This window comes from Lipotes vexillifer, unplaced genomic scaffold (assembly GCF_000442215.2).
Source record: "Lipotes vexillifer unplaced genomic scaffold, Lipotes_vexillifer_v1.1 scaffold329, whole genome shotgun sequence".
In the NCBI taxonomy this organism is placed as follows: domain Eukaryota; kingdom Metazoa; phylum Chordata; class Mammalia; order Artiodactyla; family Lipotidae; genus Lipotes; species Lipotes vexillifer.
In genome coordinates this window covers 5,143,455-5,159,779 of record NW_006774067.1, presented here as the reverse complement: position 1 = coordinate 5,159,779, position 16,325 = coordinate 5,143,455, and the positions used below count along the sequence as shown (strand labels likewise).

Here is a 16,325-nt window from a genome sequence, read left to right as displayed (position 1 = left end):
ACTACTCACCACTGACAATCATCATCATTACATGTTCCTGTTAAATCAAAACGGCAGAAACACTGATCTGGTTCGATCATATTACTATATGATACTGAGCTTAGAGGAAGTTTTTCCTTGGTTCGATAGTATGGACTAAATCTAAGAAGAGAGGCAGAGAGACACATTACGATGCTCCATAAACATTCCTCAGAAATTTTTAAATTTTTTCATTTTTTCTTTCTCAATTAAAGTTTCTATACTTTGAGCTTACTATTTATCTAATTACTTAATACCAAAATTAACTCTAGAAAACAACCAGAATATCAAGTCATAGGGACAAACTACTTTTATACCCAGACATAAAATACCTGAAATAGAAAACAAAGAACAACAATATCCTGTATTCTAAATGTAGTGTTTTCCTACCACATAATAAAATGCTGTATAACACTGGTATTCCACACATTACCAGCCAACCAAAAAACTAGAGAAAAAGTCTATACTACCTGGTAGGTGTTGTACGATTTTACGATTAAATCATACCAATTTAATAGTCTCACAGTTTCCAAAGAGTCTTTAAAAAAAAAGAGACAACCTCCCAAAGTTAATCATCTGAAAGTGTCAAATCAATTTTATGAAAGCTAGCCAATGCATTCCTTAGAATAACAATAAAATTAAAAAGCAAAAATTTTAAATTCTCATAAGACTCCAGTTATTTTTCCTAAAATCCTTAATAGATACAGTAATTCAGAATTCTCCACAATTTCACCAGTAGCCAGAAATTAGGATTTGATAAGAATTAGTAAACCCAAGTGTGAGTTAAATCTTACTTCCTGTTTGGTTCAAGTTTGACAAGGCACTTAAATTTTTATATTCCCTAAAAGGACAAGATCATTTCTGAGCAGCCATGATTCATTTTTTTTTCATGGTCATCACACATTCCAGATTAAGATATCATTAAGAACAAGGAGCAATCCTGAACCTCAAGTTTACTGAATCTTTCTTCTATACCTGTAAGACTTAAAAACTAGAAGAGGACTATGGTAGGGTCTAAACGGGCATGGCTTCACTTCTGTTGTTTTACTCTGTCCTGTCACGAAATCCACATCCACAGAAATCTCCTGCAAAAGAAAAGAGAAATTTCATAAGGTAATAAAGGCTAGGGTGAATTCTAGATTTTATAAAGAGTATGAAATGTTCAGTTACCTGACCATGCAAAACCTTGTCTGTAATGCCTGTGGTAGTTTTTAAAATCAGTTGTGTTAAGCTATCACCTTTTGAATATAATTTCTGCAATTCACCAATTTTTAACCCTAGAAAAAGTTCTGGTTTTTCTACTGTATTCTTAGTAGGTTTGTTTATACATTCTTTGTTAGGTGTATCAGTGTGCTTAAGGTTAGGTTTAGTAAAAGAATTGGATTCTAAGAAGGATCTTCTTCTTTCTCTGTTTGACCCAGACAAAATCTCATCATCAACATCATTTTCCTCAGTGTCCAGACTTAATTTATCTTGAGTCAGATCGTGAAGTGAGGGTTGAGGCAAAGAAAATTCAGGCTCCTCTTCCACAAGTGGACCAATATTTTGCTGTTCCTTTGCTTTAAGGGCCCTGGCTTCTTTTAGTTTCTGAATTTTCAGGGCATATTCATATTCTAGCTTTTGCAATCGTCTTTTTTCCATAGCAATTAGTTCTGCTGAATGCTTTCTTGGACTTGATATTGGAGAATTGTCCAGTCTCATCATTTTGTTAGGCTGGGGGGAAAAATGATATCAATATTTTATACTGCTATGACTTTATAAACAATTTTTGGTAAGATAATTGTGCTATCCCTACAATACAATGCCAACATTATAAAACTAAGTCAATAACGAGACTAAAACAGTTTTACAAAAGCCTCCAACAGATTTGCTAGTTAATCTATGAGGTACAAAAAACAAACAAACAAAAAAAGTCAAAATAAACAAACAAAAAAAAGTTTCCAAATATGTGAGTGCCATTTAAAAACAAAACTTTAATCTTGGGCTTCCCCGGTGGCGCAGGGGTTGAGAGTCCGCCTGCCGATGCAGGGAACACAGGTTCGTGCCCCGGTCCAGGAAGATCCCACGTGCCGCAGAGCAGCTGGGCCCATGAGCCATGGCCGCTGGGTCTGCGTGTCCGGAGCCTGTGCTCCGCAACGGGAAAGGCCACAACAGTGAGGGGTCCGCATACCACAAAAACAAAACAAAACAAAAACAAAAAAAAAAAACTTTAATCTTATTCTCTTTGAATCTGCAAGGAAAAGCTTGAACTTTTTATGCATCTCTTACCCTCAAAAGAATAATTAAAACCTTCTCCTTTTCAAACATTGACTATTTCTACAAACAACTTACTCCAAGGCGATCTTGTTCCAGTTTACGTTTTCCTATTTCTTTACTAGCCACTGCTTTTGCACGAGCAAGTTCTTCTCCATACTTCAGAGTCAAAGCTTTCTTAACTGTAACACGTTGTTGAACTCTGTGAATCTGAAATACAGGGTAATTCTGAATATGTAAATCTTAGGAGAGGAAATACCTTCTTAAACACAATTTCTTTAGGGTATTCAAATGAAAATTAAAAATATGCTAATATTACATCTCAATGGAGAACAATGTATAGGTTACACATTTTCATGGCTTTGGTTTATGGTTTTATTAAAAATTTGGCCCATAAAAATGTGTAGTAAACATGGGACTACAATATTTGAATTTAAGAAAAGAACATTACTTGTTCCTGAAGCTTCTTCAAAAACATTCTGTTGACACTGAGAATTTTCTCTGTTGCCTGAAGCTGCTCTGTAAGTTTTGTAATTTTTGTTTCAGCATTTCGAACAGATTCTTTCTTCTTAGCTTCTTGCTGTACTAGATTCTTTAAAACAGATTCATCTTTCATCAAGAGAATCCTAATTGGGAAATAACAAAAGTCTTATGAACGTTTTTCTAAACTAGTGGACTGACACCATCAGAATAAAAAACTTACAAAGTAATAGCTCATTTTTAAAAATATGTTTATGATACACAGAGGTGAATATTTAGAAGAATAAAATAAGTACTCAGATAGACACTGTTAAATTTTATGAAAGCAAATATGGGTTGGTCGTTTTTTTTTTTTTGGCAGCACCACGCGGCTTGTGGGATCTTAGTTCCCCGACCAGATACTGAACCCAGGCCCTCAGCAATGAAAGCGCAGAGTCCTAAGCACTGGACCACCAGAGAATTCCCTGGGTCTGATCTTTAAAAAAAAAAACAAACATGCGTCTGAGTAATGTGAATTACAGTTGAAAAGCTATTAATAGTAACCTTCAATGTAGCCCTAAATAACTCCTGAAAAATGAGGACTTAAGAGGGCTTCCCTGGTGGCGGAGTGGTTAAGAATCCGCCTGCCAATGCAGGGGTCACAGGTTCAAGCTCTGGTCCAGGAAGATCCCAAAGGCCGTGGAGCAACCAAGCCCGTGCACCACAACTACTGAGCCTGCACTATGGAGCCCATGAGCCACAACTACTGAAGCCCGTGCGCCGCAACTACTGAAGCCCACGCGCCACAACTACTGAAGCCCACATGCCACAATGAAGAGAAGCCCCGCTCGCCGCAACTAAAGAAAGCCCGCGTGCAGCAACACCCCCCCCAAAAAATTAAAAACATAAAGAAAAAAAACCTCAAATAAAAAAAGAAAAATGAAGACTTAAGACAGAAAATCACTATGTTTAGTTTCATTTATAATGCTCCTAATAATAAACACACAAATAAACATCTAATAAACATAATCAAGCACATTTAATTAATTTACAAACCTCTAACTCATTTTATCTAAAGCAAAGCAAAGGAAAGAAAAAGAAGTCTAATTTTTAAACAATAGACAGATGTAAAGACTGGAACTGAGAAGTAAAAATCAGGACAAAAAGACAAATTTACAGATACAGATTTTCATCTTTTCAACTACTGAACATTATGATAAAAAAAAAAATGAAGCATCTTTCCCAGAAAGATACCATATTTCAAACAGTCACAACACATGACATCTAGAATGAATCATAAAAACAGAGAATATGTGATAAAGAGAATGGGGAATAGAAAGACAAAGAATTTTTAAAAATCTTTTCATTTGTTATAAAAGTTATTAAAGAAATGGAATCTAAATGAATTTATTTTAATTTCTTTTAAAACATACACAGTACCATTTCTCGTTGATAATTTTGGAGATTTATGGTCACCACAACATTTCATCTATGAGTATCATTTTTCAGATCTCTAATATCAGGGTACATCTTAATGTTACTGTATATCATAGTTTTTGTAATAACACAATATTTGACCATGTGTCTTACTTAACAGACTAAGTAATGACTATTTCCAACAATCAAGTCTACTAATTTTAACAATAAAAATATGCTTCCAATAAAGGTCTTTAAAAAACATGCCAGAGGTTTTAAAGCCATACATAAATCTGAAGGGGAAAACTTTCTTTTGAATTCTTGATATTTTTATTTAAACATTAATACTATTACTTCACGTAAATGTATAATTCAACAAAATGATAGCCTTCTCTAGGCCTATCAAGTATGAAAGAATTAGTAATCACACAGTATACTTATTATTGACATACACCACAAAAATATATCCCTCTAATATAGGAACACTTAGATACATGCAGTATTTAATCAGATAATGTGACTCACCTATGTTTTTTAAGTTTTGCTTCTGCATCTGTAACCTGCTTAGTAACCATTGCTATCCTGCCAATCCCATCAATTTCTACATCAGAGTTTGCTGGGGATGATGAACTTGTCTTCAACTGATCTGATTTAATCAAACGCTGTTTCTCACGACTAAAATAATCAATAAAGATTAATAAATTATACCAAAAAATAAACTGAAATTATTTTTTAAGATGTATTCTATTTCATAAAATAAAGTAAAAATATTAACTAAGAGACTAACATATTGACTAATAACAATGATGACCAATATGCATGACCCAAGTTGGCATTCAGAGCTGATAGTGTAGTTCTCCTTTGTAACAGCTTTTATCTTTTTCTAAGCTGTTTATACCTCGGTGCATCACTGCCTTCAAGCTTATAGATGATCATCTGGCTCCCCCTCCTGTGCAAGTTCTAGAAACATTAACTCTTCATCTTGGATAAAAATCATCATCTTCATTTCCCAATGCCAATAAACTGTATACAGATTAAGCACTGAAAATAGTACACACCTTTAAAGCTAATTACATAAAATGCCACTTACTTGGCAATCTCTTCCTTTAACAATCTATATTCAATCTTCTTTTCTTCAGGCAAAGCTTCAGGTGTTCGCATGGGATCATTTTCTTTTTCAGATTTTGGAGGTACTTTCGGTTTTGAAGCTTGCTAGAAAACATTTGAAGTCAACCAGATCAAAAGCTTTTATAATCCCACACTAAGATCTATATTTTACATTATCCAGTGCACATTTATATATTTAGAAATAAATATCTTCATCATTATTTTCTATTCCGTTTAAAAAAACACAATGCTGGCCATTAACCACCAAATTAATTGTACAATCCCAGTAAGTAGTCAAGACTTATGGTTTGAAAATAATTGAACTATTTCATATCTAAGCAACTGTTGCAATTAGGAATAGGGATAAAAGTTGTATTTAGGTGATACACTTTGATAAAAACACTATTTTCTGGTAATATAACAAAATTCCAAAACAACAAATTTCCTTAGTACAGAGGACAATTATCCACACAATTTTACTATTTTGAAAAAAGGGACAGTCAACTGGAAACAAAAAGGAGTTTTTTAATAGTTAAACCTATCTAAATTTATACACACTTCATTATATAAACTCCTAATAATACAAATACCTATTTGTGTTATTTATAATTTCCATAATTCTTATTTATATTTCCATAATTCGATATATTAAAAATCTAAACCTCTAAGGTCTAATTTCCAGGAAAAACAAACAAACTTTAATGATTGTCAATAAATCTTCTTTTCATCTTTCATTACTGCACTTACCTCAGCAGTTCGTCTTGCTTCTTTAATCATGGACTCCAATCCACCAAAAACACTATTGGTTGACTTGGATGCCTCTCCATCAGATTCACTATCATCGGAATCATTTAGGGTTACAACCACTGATTTATGTTTTGGAAGCTGTAAAGACAGTATATTTGTTACTCTTGATGACAGAAGTATCTCTATCCTTTTCTTGGCTCTACCACAATTAGCTTCATGACCTTGAACAAGTCACTTTATCTGTACGAATTTAAATTCATAAAAATAATGGGTTTCAAGCAGACAGTCTATGGTTCCCCCTGTTTATATTGTATTAATTGACTTACTTTGTCCCACTCCACAGATACTGGTTATATCCAAAAACATTAAAATATTCTATTGATTATAATTCTCAGTCTCTCTAGATACTACTATCATCATTTTCTTCATTAAGTTTTATTTTCTCCAACTTTCTATAAAGAACCATAATGCAATCTAAATTAACCTTTTAAAGCCAAAGAAAAAATTAATAATTCTACATTATTATTAATAAAACTTTTTGGCTTTTGTGCTTATATATGGAGGGTAAGTTTACCGAACAGAGGCAGGATTTCAACTTGGCTTTACTCCATTTATTTTACTTTAAACCCATTAGAAAACAAGGTAGAAATAAATTGTCATTTCAATCTCCTTAATAAACATTGAAAAACATCATAAGTTCTTCCATTATAGTATAGTCATTAATTGAAAAATTATGAGCCAAGATGGGAGAAATAAAATATATATATAATTTGTTAAAACTGACTAGACAGAAAATCTAAATGGACCAATTAATATGGAACAAAAACTGAGGAAATGGCAAAAAATACCACTCTGAGGAAAATAATGCTTCCCAAAAAATATTATCATGAACTCTACCAGTTTACAAGTGAGGAAGCTGCTCCCATTTCACTATTAATAAATAAAAAATAATACATATATGTTTGTATATAATAAACTAGGAGTTAGGGAATAGGACAGCAAAACTGCAGACAAATTTCTCACAAGCTGTTTAAATAACAATAAGACTAATTATTTTGTTTGTTTTTACCGAGATCACAGTTCGTGGAAGACGAGGTCCTCTGTGAAACTTTGGGTTCTGTATCCTAGGCTGAGATACTGTATTAATACTGACTATCGATAGATTGCTTCTTGGCACAGGCTGTGAATTGCTCAGAACTGGAGGTGAAGGTGGGTCACTATTACTGGATGTTTCCTAAAGAAGAAAGAGACAGATATGAAGCAATTTTAAATGAAAAGAAATTTATGTCACCTTTAAAGGTCTTGAGCAAAGTACTATGAGACTTATCCCCATTTTACTGAAAAGCCCAATGAATCCCAAACTAGCAGAGAAAAGTAGGGCTACCTAAAACTAAGCTCAATAGCACCACCTAGAGGTTCAGGTACCTAAATTACCTCTGGCTTGAAAGCTCTTTTATTCGCTAGAGATTTAAGTAGCTCTTCTCGAAGCAGCATTTCTTCCTCTTCTTCCTCATCTGCAAAAGGTGGTTTTGGAGGCTGTTCTGGATCTTCAGGTGGAAGAGGTGGTAAAGGTGGTAGAGGAGGTAGCGGTTCAAGAGAAACACACAAGCCTTCCACATAAGGCTGGCTCAAAGGTGGTATTGACTAGTTGTTTTTAAAAAAGAAGAAATAATAATTACTATGCAAATTTTACCCATTCCAAGTGTTTATCTTTAGAGTAACATTAAATTAGAAAAAGGTATACAGGTTATTACTTTACTGTAAGCATAAGTGAACTAAGAATACTGGAAATCTCAAAACTAACCAAATCCAATATTCAGCCATGAAGAAGTATAATTTTTACAAAAAATCAACAATATTTGAAACATTTAATTTATAAACTTCAATATAGAGAAATCAAACTTTACAGTGTCTATCTCCCTAGATGACTACCTGAAAACAAACAGATAACAAAAAATCAGATACATATGACACTTAAGTAAAAATCAAAACTTAGGAACCAAAGGGATTCTGGGTGGGAGTAGTCTAGAGTATCTCAAGAATTAATTGTAAAGAGTCACCACTACCCTCCTAAAATCCTTGTGAAATGGCTTCTTCGAGATTAAAGACAATTTTACCCAAATCCCTGAATTTGCACATATTTTTGCTTCAAAGACCTTCCAGTATTTCCCTTGGCATATAAAACAATTCAAGGAAGAAAGAAAAAATAAAAATGTTTCTCTCTCACTCTCTGCTCTAATATTCCCCTCATCTTCACTTCCTAGGAGGACACCAGATATCTACCTAGAACTGTGAAATGGCAAGGTCCCCACTAACCTATTAAGAGAGATCCAGTGTGACCTCTAGGTTCTCTCATCTGAAATAACTTCAGAAATTTTACTTTGTGATCCCCCACTTCCTTTTTTGTTCTTTCTTTTTTTTTTTAACAGGGGACTGGCAGTTCTTTCAAAAGGTAGGGAAAAGAAATTAACTTGCATAGACAATGCTTTTCTTTTACTGAATTTTCAAATTAAAAGTAACTAATCAAAAGAGGAGAAAGGAAAAACGTTTCTAGAAGCATCTTAATGCACTTAAATCCCAATTCCCCCTAAAAAAATCCAAAACTCTGCTTCGGAATACATTTTCTGAGGAACAAAGAGGAACAAAGAGAAGACAGAAGGAAACACTAAGTACTGAAAGAAGGTCAACATGAGATTAAAAATTAGCTACGACCGCCTGGAGGGGTGGGATAGGGAGGGAGGGTGGGAGGGAGGGAGATGCAAGAGGGAAGAGATATGGGAACATATGTATATGTATAACTGATTCCCTTTGTTATAAAGCAGAAACTAACACACCATTGTAAAGCAATTATACCCCAATAAAGATGTTAAAAAAAAAGAATTAGCTACGAAAAGAATCTACCAAATGGATAGTCTGCCAATAACTAATCAACTGTTTATCCCATAGATTTCATAGCTATTAATTCTGATAAGCAATTTTGATTTTATGCTCTCTTCAAACCTAACAATTAATTACAGGCCAGCTTTTCAAAACAAATTAGAAAAGACATAAGGCTACAAAATTTTCGTAGAAATCATATCAATTCTCACTTACAGAAACCTGAGGTGGTGGAGGCAAAGAAACAGATGGTGCCGGAGAAAAATACCCCAAAGAACATTCAGAGAAGAATGGTGGTTGCACTGGTGAAGGAGCTGTAAAAATAATTTTTACAAGAGTTTTAATAATAGATATATTTCAACAGGAATAAATTAAATTTATGATATTTTTGAAGAAATACAATTGCATCTAAGTAGAGTACAAGTGAGATTTTATTAATCTCCAATAAAATATTTAACCTCCATGAGACCATCTCCACCTATTTAAAATTGTCCTTATATCATTACAAAATCAGCCATCCACTTACGCTGATATTTAGTCCCTCAAAACTCTCTACTTTGTTCTACTTTTCACCTAGTAGTGGTAACAGGGAATAGAGCAGGAAAGGCTAGAAACACACTTTTTTTTTTTTTGGAAATAAACATACTTTTTAAGAAACAGTAAAACAAAAAATTCTCCTGAATCTGCCAAAGTGTCCTAACCAAAGGAAAACAGTGATGCGGTGACTCCATTCCTCCCTTCATGTGGAGAAAAGTGAAGAAATGGACTACTTAAATTGGATAGAAAGCAAACAGGACTAGGAATGAAAAGAATTACCCACTGTATTTAATTATTAAAGTGTACACTTTTTCACATTTTAATAATTCTGGGGAATTCCCTGGTGGTCCAGTGGCTAAGACTCCCAACGCAGGGGGCCCAGGTTTGGTCCCTGGTGAGGGAACTAGATCCCACATGCCAGAACTAAGAGTTTACATGCTGCAACTAGAAGAACCCACATGCTGCATCTAAGACCCCGACGCAGCCAAATAAATAAATAAATAAATATTAATAATTCTGAAATAGTTACTGATGCATCTCAGTTAAACTGTTAGCATTTCTTCCTTGGCAGCAGCTAAAAATATTGATAATTGCACATTTTACTGTCAGTGGTTTCTTTAGACTCACTGAAATCTGGCAGATTCAAAGACTACTCTTGCTACTCAATAACCATACAACCTTAGGGAAAACTAACATTTCTTCTTTGTCCCCGTTGTCTCTCAAGTCAATATGGATATTAACCACATGCCTTATATGGGGCTGACCTGTGGCCCAAATGATGCCATTTGACTATACACTGACCTTTAGAACACTTTACTTCTTAAAAACATAAATATTTGTAATGAATACGGCAAAAAGTTAAAATTTACAAAATTGAGTAGAGTACATTCTCTGTATAATAATTTTTTACAAAATTCTTTTAAGAAGGTAGATCATAAAATTATTTTATAGAAAGAGTAATAATATTGTCAGTACTTGGGAACTACAATGAATCATCTCCAAGAACCTGGAAATATGAAAATTAAAGATTGACCAAAGAGAATTAAACTATGAAATCAAAATACAAGATTATTAAATATGAACCGAAACATAGTAACCTGAAAATGAGCACTTTTATTAACATTACCAAATCATACAGATTTTGCCTTCTCTCTAGGCACACTAAAGTAGAATTCTAGTTTAATTTGGTCTCACAATATGACCACTGGAAGAAAAACACTGATCATGTGGCCTTCTAGCTCCTAGAACACCAACTGCATTTGGTTGTCTGCCTCAGTCTTATGTGTGTTAATTAGTAAGAGAACAGGTCTCTCACAGCTGATCACCACTGAATATCAACTAAAGCGAGCCTCTAGCCCGCAAGGATGGTCATACCCTAAAATGTGCAATCTAACTGAGGTACAGCCCTAACAGTTCTAACCAGCTGATCCTAAGACACCACTAGTATCACTTTCCATCTCCCTATTCCTACAGAGTATCATCAGTGGAAGGAGGAAGGAAGCCTAAAATCAAGCAAGATCACCCCCCTTTTTTTTAACTAAAGCGAAGAATGCCTTAGATACAAAGATACTTAAGAAAGCAAAGGTTTGTTGGTTTGTTTTTTAAAACAGTGTTCTCACCTCTCCCACAATCTTCACTTTTTAGATCACACAGTTAACAGTAAAACACTGCCTTCTTATTAAAATGCTATATAGAAAGAAATACTTAGAAATAAAGGTTAATATTACACATTTGAGGTTTGCTCTTGAATTATTTATAACACCAAATAATGTCTATGGTTGTACAGCCCACTAGCAAATCTCACTTTCATTACACATTTCTTTCAAGGTTTTGGGTAGCTTTGTGACCATTTTCTACTTAATAATTGTGAATATGCAAATGTTTTAAGGTTTAGCTCATACCTGGAGAATTGGTTTCACTATCTGTATCCATAGCAACTTCTTCATAGTTATCATATTGATAAATGCCTCCTCCACTATCAGTAGGTTGCTTATCTAAGGATCGTCTCAGGTCAGGATCTGAGGACTAATTACACAAGATTTTTTTTTAGTTTCACAATATTTTCTGTCTTAATCTATTTTTAGGCTAGAAATTACAAAACAATTAATAGTAATCTTTTATGTAGAACAGTATCAAAAATCATGATGATCCAGTTACAACTGACTATCACATCTGATTGGGGAAATTCAACATACATGACAGGTACACTGTGGTTGATATTTTACAACTGTCAGAAAATGAAACTAGCAAGTGCTATATATACAGATGAAATCTCCCAGAGTGAGCTGAGCCACTAAATAATCAGCTATTCCTCTAGAAAATAAGATGACCCCAAGCTCATAAATACTAATGGCCTCTCTCTGTAAGCTAAGAAATCAGATAAATGAATTCAAGTTTTATGTAATCAAAACTATATTTAGAATATTGCCCAAATAATCCATTAACATTTTAGTTATGAATAAACTAATGATAACTGAAAACTAAAACTAAAAACTCTTGACATATGCTGTTTTTTTTTTTTTTTTTTTTTTTTTTTTTTTTTACTTATAATGTTCCACTCAGAGACAGTTTATAACAAATTGAAAACTAGCAAAAACTATCCGGGGCTTCCCTGGTAGTGCAGTGGTTGAGAGTCTGCCTGCCGATGCAGGGGACACTGGTTCGTGCCCCGGTCTGGGAGGATCCCACATGTCGCGGAGCAGCTGGGCCCGTGAGCCATGACCGCTGAGCCTGTGCGTCCGGAGCCTATGCTCCGCAACGGGAGAGGCCACAACAGTGAGAGGCCCGCGTACCGCAAAATAAAAAAAAAACTATCCAGATGGATATAAGAGTAACATACAACTATTAATACAATACTTCTTAAAAAAAGAATCTATCAAAGCGCTTTCTGGAAGTTCAAAGTATGAATACTTAAATATTCCTTACTTAAGCAAACCTAACTCTTGACTTGCTACAATTAAATAGCTCTTATTCTTTAATATCCTTCTATTCTTTAATAATACACTCATGAGTGTATGAGACTACACTCGTGAGTGTATTATTAAAGCTCAGGATTCTGAAATTTGTCACTGCTAATAGCACTAGATCAGTATTAAATCTCCAGTTTACTTCCTAACACCATCCATAAAAGACAATTACTTAGTCATTATCAATGACTTATACATAATAAAGGCTCACAAATGCTTGATAACTAAAGTCACGTGTACTAACGCTATTACTATATGACGATTTAACTTTCTTTAAAATAGTCCATATCGGGCTTCCCTGGTGGCGCAGTGGTTGGGAGTCCGCCTGCCGATGCAGGGGACACGGGTTCAAGCCCTGGTCCAGGAAGATCCCACAGGCCGCGGAGCGGCTGGGCCCGTGAGCCATGGCCACTGAGCCTGCGCATCCGGAGCCTGTGCTCCGCGACGGGAGAGGCCCGCGTACCACCAAAAAAAAAAAAAAATAGTCCATATCAATTAATCATGACACATTTCTAATTCTACATTGCTAACAAATGGAAAACTAATAGGGAACAGTCATTTTAAGAATAAGTTCTCACTACAACTCAGTAATGCTACTTTCTTCTAAACAGAAAATGACAAAAAAGTCAAAAGGAAGCTTTTCTAACCATAATATATTAGCCTTTCATTTCTTCTATTTCTAATATCTATAACTATAAAAATGACTCATTCTCAATTATAACCTACCTTCCCTTCTTCCCAAGAGTTATTTATATAATGAGCTCTATCAAACAAAAGAACGTAATACTTTTTCTTAGTTGACTGAACTTATGAAATAAGACTATAAGGACAGTTAAATTTGAGTAATATTTTGATTTTGTATTTTTGAACTCCTTACTTTACTCCTTGATCTCCTCTTTCCACCAACCAATTTCATGAATCGATTGTACTGCTCTTCCTGATTTGAGAGATCTCGAATTTTTCTGATTTCTTCTTCTCTTTTCCTTCTCTCTTCTTCTTCAGCTTGTTTCCGCTGATCCTCTTCTTTCTGTCTTTCCTGTTCTTTTTGTTGTTGTAGTTTCTTCCATGCCTTTGTTTGCTGCTTCCTCAATGCTTGTTTAGCTTTAAATAAAAAATACAGAAACATCAGTATCTATTAGTTAGAATTTTCTAGAAGATAAAAGAAAATAAGAGCTTTAACAATTTTTTTCATTATTAAGTCATATATACAGCTGCTCCTCTAAGTTCATTTATATACGATTATACTTTAGTCAGGATATAATTCTCAGCTCAAAACTTTCTGAATTAAAATCTAAAAACCATACTGATGTAGGAAATCAATTAAAAGAATTTAACAGAAATGATCACCTGTAGTGCTAACTTTTTTGGCCGAATGTGTTTTTGTACTGGTTTTAACTTTTTGCTGTACAGTTTTCATCTTAGTCAGCTTTTCTTTGCTTTCTTTCATCACCTGCTGTTCTTTTTGTTGCCATTTTTTACTGGCTGACTGAAGAGCCAAAAGACGAAGCTGCAATTCAGATAGCTCCTCTTCATCTTCACCAAGCTTCTTTAAAAAAAGAAACAGTTGCCATTTAAAAATTCTATTATTTGACTTTAAACATATTACCAAGTCAAATCTTTTATAAGATCAGTTAGTTTTAAGGCAAATACTTAAATGGTAAATATTAATACAAATAAAATAAGGAAACTGAATAACTTACCATAGCCCTATACTCTAATTCAGTCCCTGTAATACAAACAGAAGATCAATCTGTAAAGGGTATGTGTGTATATGTAAGTGTGAAGGGTTAGAAGGGGAGAGTACAACTGATGATGAAAAAAAAAAGTTAAGGGTTAGAGATTGGCATTTAACTGCCTTCCAAACAGGAGTAGAAATCTGATGGCAGTGAATCCAAGAAGAAATCAAGCCAGGGGAGGTAAGGAATGAAGAACGAAGTGGTTCCATAATCATGTGTACTTGTACTAGCCTTACAAGTACTACACAGAACACGCACAGTGAATGTCAAGATACAAATTTGCAAACTTTTAAAAATATATATTTTATAAATCTTTTATAAATCTTTAAATTTTTTTTTTAAGAAGACATTGATGAAGCGTTTTTTTTTTTTTTAAGATGTTGGGGGTAGGAGTTTATTAATTAATTTATTTATTTTTGCTGTGTTGGGTCTTCGTTTCTGTGCGAGGGCTTTCTCTAGCTGTAGCAAGCGGGGGTCACTCTTCATCTCGGTGCATGGGCCTCTCACTATTGCAGCCTCTCTTGTTGCAGAGCACAGGCTCCAGACGTGCAGGCTCAGTAGTTGTGGCTCACGGGCCTAGTTGCTCCGCAGCATGTGGAATCTTCCCAGACCAGGGCACGAACCCATGTCCCCTGCATTAGCAGGCAGATTCTCAACCACTGCACCACTAGGGAAGCCCCCTTTAAATCAGTTTTAAAGGAAAAAATATATAAAGATTTGCTTATATTTGAGCATTCCATGTTCTAAAGCTACAGATATTTATCTGAATATTGAAAATATTTTGAACACCCAAGACTTCTTCAGGGAAGCTAAAACAGGAAAACAGTTTAGGAACAAATGTATGAGAATTGAAGTAACTTCTTAATATTTTCACTCTACTTTTTTTGAGTTAATTTTTAAAATTATTCTATTCTGTACATTTTAGCTAAAATATAACTGAAAATGTCAGGCAACCTAAGCAGAGGTTCTAAATTGGAGTCCATGAGACTTTAGTGGGAGGGAGATAAGGAGTCCTTTGGCATCCCCACTCCTTGAAGTTAAACACAAAGCTGTATATGTTTTTCCTTTATGTGTATATATGGAAAAGGAGGGGCGACTCAAAAGAGGCTAAGACTCAAGAAAGTTAAGGCCCACTTACCTAGTAACTTTCCCTTATAGGTGAATTGTAATTACATTTTTAAAATCCAATAAATTATTTAATTCTTAAACATAAAAAAAAAAACCAGTGGATCCTACCTAGTAGTTTAACCTTATATAGACTATTATAAATCTCTAATTAAACTACCAACACATATTTCAGTACTTCAGTTTACCCAAGCCAGGATACAGTTACTCTTTCCTTTTCTGGGAAATATATGTAACAAATGAGCTTAAAAATTATCATGAGTCTTTTTACTCCAAGTCACTTAACCATATCAAATTCTACTGCTTGGTACTGAAGACCTACAGCCATGCTATCCAAAAATGGGACCAACAAGCCATGTATGGCTATTTAAATTTAGCTAAAATTGAATAACAACTTTATTACCTCAGCCACACTAGTCAAATTCCAAGTGCTTAATAGCCACATGTAGCTAATAGCTACCATATTGGAGAGTGCAGGTACAGAACATTTCCATTATTGTAGAAAATTCTATTGGACAGTGCTGATGCAGAGCTTAAGTAAAATAAAGCTATCATTACTGTTCCACTGAGACTTAAAAGTCTTTGATTATATTTTGCTACTAACCCTTCTGGAATGAAAGAGACCACTGATTCTGTGATTCAACTATATGCTACTTAAAGCAGCTACTTCATCAGCAAGAGCACTGAGCCTCATTCAAACTCCTTGTTCTTATGCCTGAGTCCTATGTAACTTTAGGCAAGTCACTTAATCTATGCACATGAATCTTAGTTCATCTGTAAAAGAGATGTCAACCTACCTTACAGAGTTATTCAAAACCATACACATATAAATGCACGCACATGTATGTGCACATGCATATGTATCTATTATATTATCATCCTTAAATTCAGGACCCTCTCTTTCCTAAAGCTTCTAGGCTCTTTGCATCATTTCAGTTTACCCATAAAAAGCATAAAAAACTGAAATCTTAACAGAAGAAACTGCAGATATTTCAGATCTCTAATTCAACAAACAAAAGGCTTGGGCCAGTGAGTACCTATTACACGTCGAACACAGTGCTTGATGCTCTTGTACTTTATCCTG

The 16,325-nt window shown here is 34.4% G+C and overlaps 1 protein-coding gene across 1 annotated transcript in view; it reads right to left on the bottom strand.

The window, feature by feature from the left end:
• ZFC3H1 (zinc finger C3H1-type containing) overlaps window positions 1–16,325 on the bottom strand; it is a 49,505-nt gene that overhangs the window by 19,577 nt on the left and 13,603 nt on the right. The window contains exons 4-17 of the mRNA XM_007448775.1: window positions 13,728–13,926; window positions 13,258–13,481; window positions 11,316–11,439; window positions 9,094–9,191; window positions 7,435–7,644; window positions 7,070–7,234; window positions 6,001–6,138; window positions 5,237–5,358; window positions 4,672–4,821; window positions 2,723–2,897; window positions 2,350–2,481; window positions 1,189–1,731; window positions 994–1,103; window positions 10–141 (exon numbers count right to left, since the gene is read on the bottom strand). Of these exons, the coding sequence (XP_007448837.1) occupies window positions 10–141; window positions 994–1,103; window positions 1,189–1,731; window positions 2,350–2,481; window positions 2,723–2,897; window positions 4,672–4,821; window positions 5,237–5,358; window positions 6,001–6,138; window positions 7,070–7,234; window positions 7,435–7,644; window positions 9,094–9,191; window positions 11,316–11,439; window positions 13,258–13,481; window positions 13,728–13,926 (2,522 nt within the window). The remainder of the gene's footprint in view (window positions 1–9; window positions 142–993; window positions 1,104–1,188; window positions 1,732–2,349; window positions 2,482–2,722; window positions 2,898–4,671; window positions 4,822–5,236; window positions 5,359–6,000; window positions 6,139–7,069; window positions 7,235–7,434; window positions 7,645–9,093; window positions 9,192–11,315; window positions 11,440–13,257; window positions 13,482–13,727; window positions 13,927–16,325) is intronic.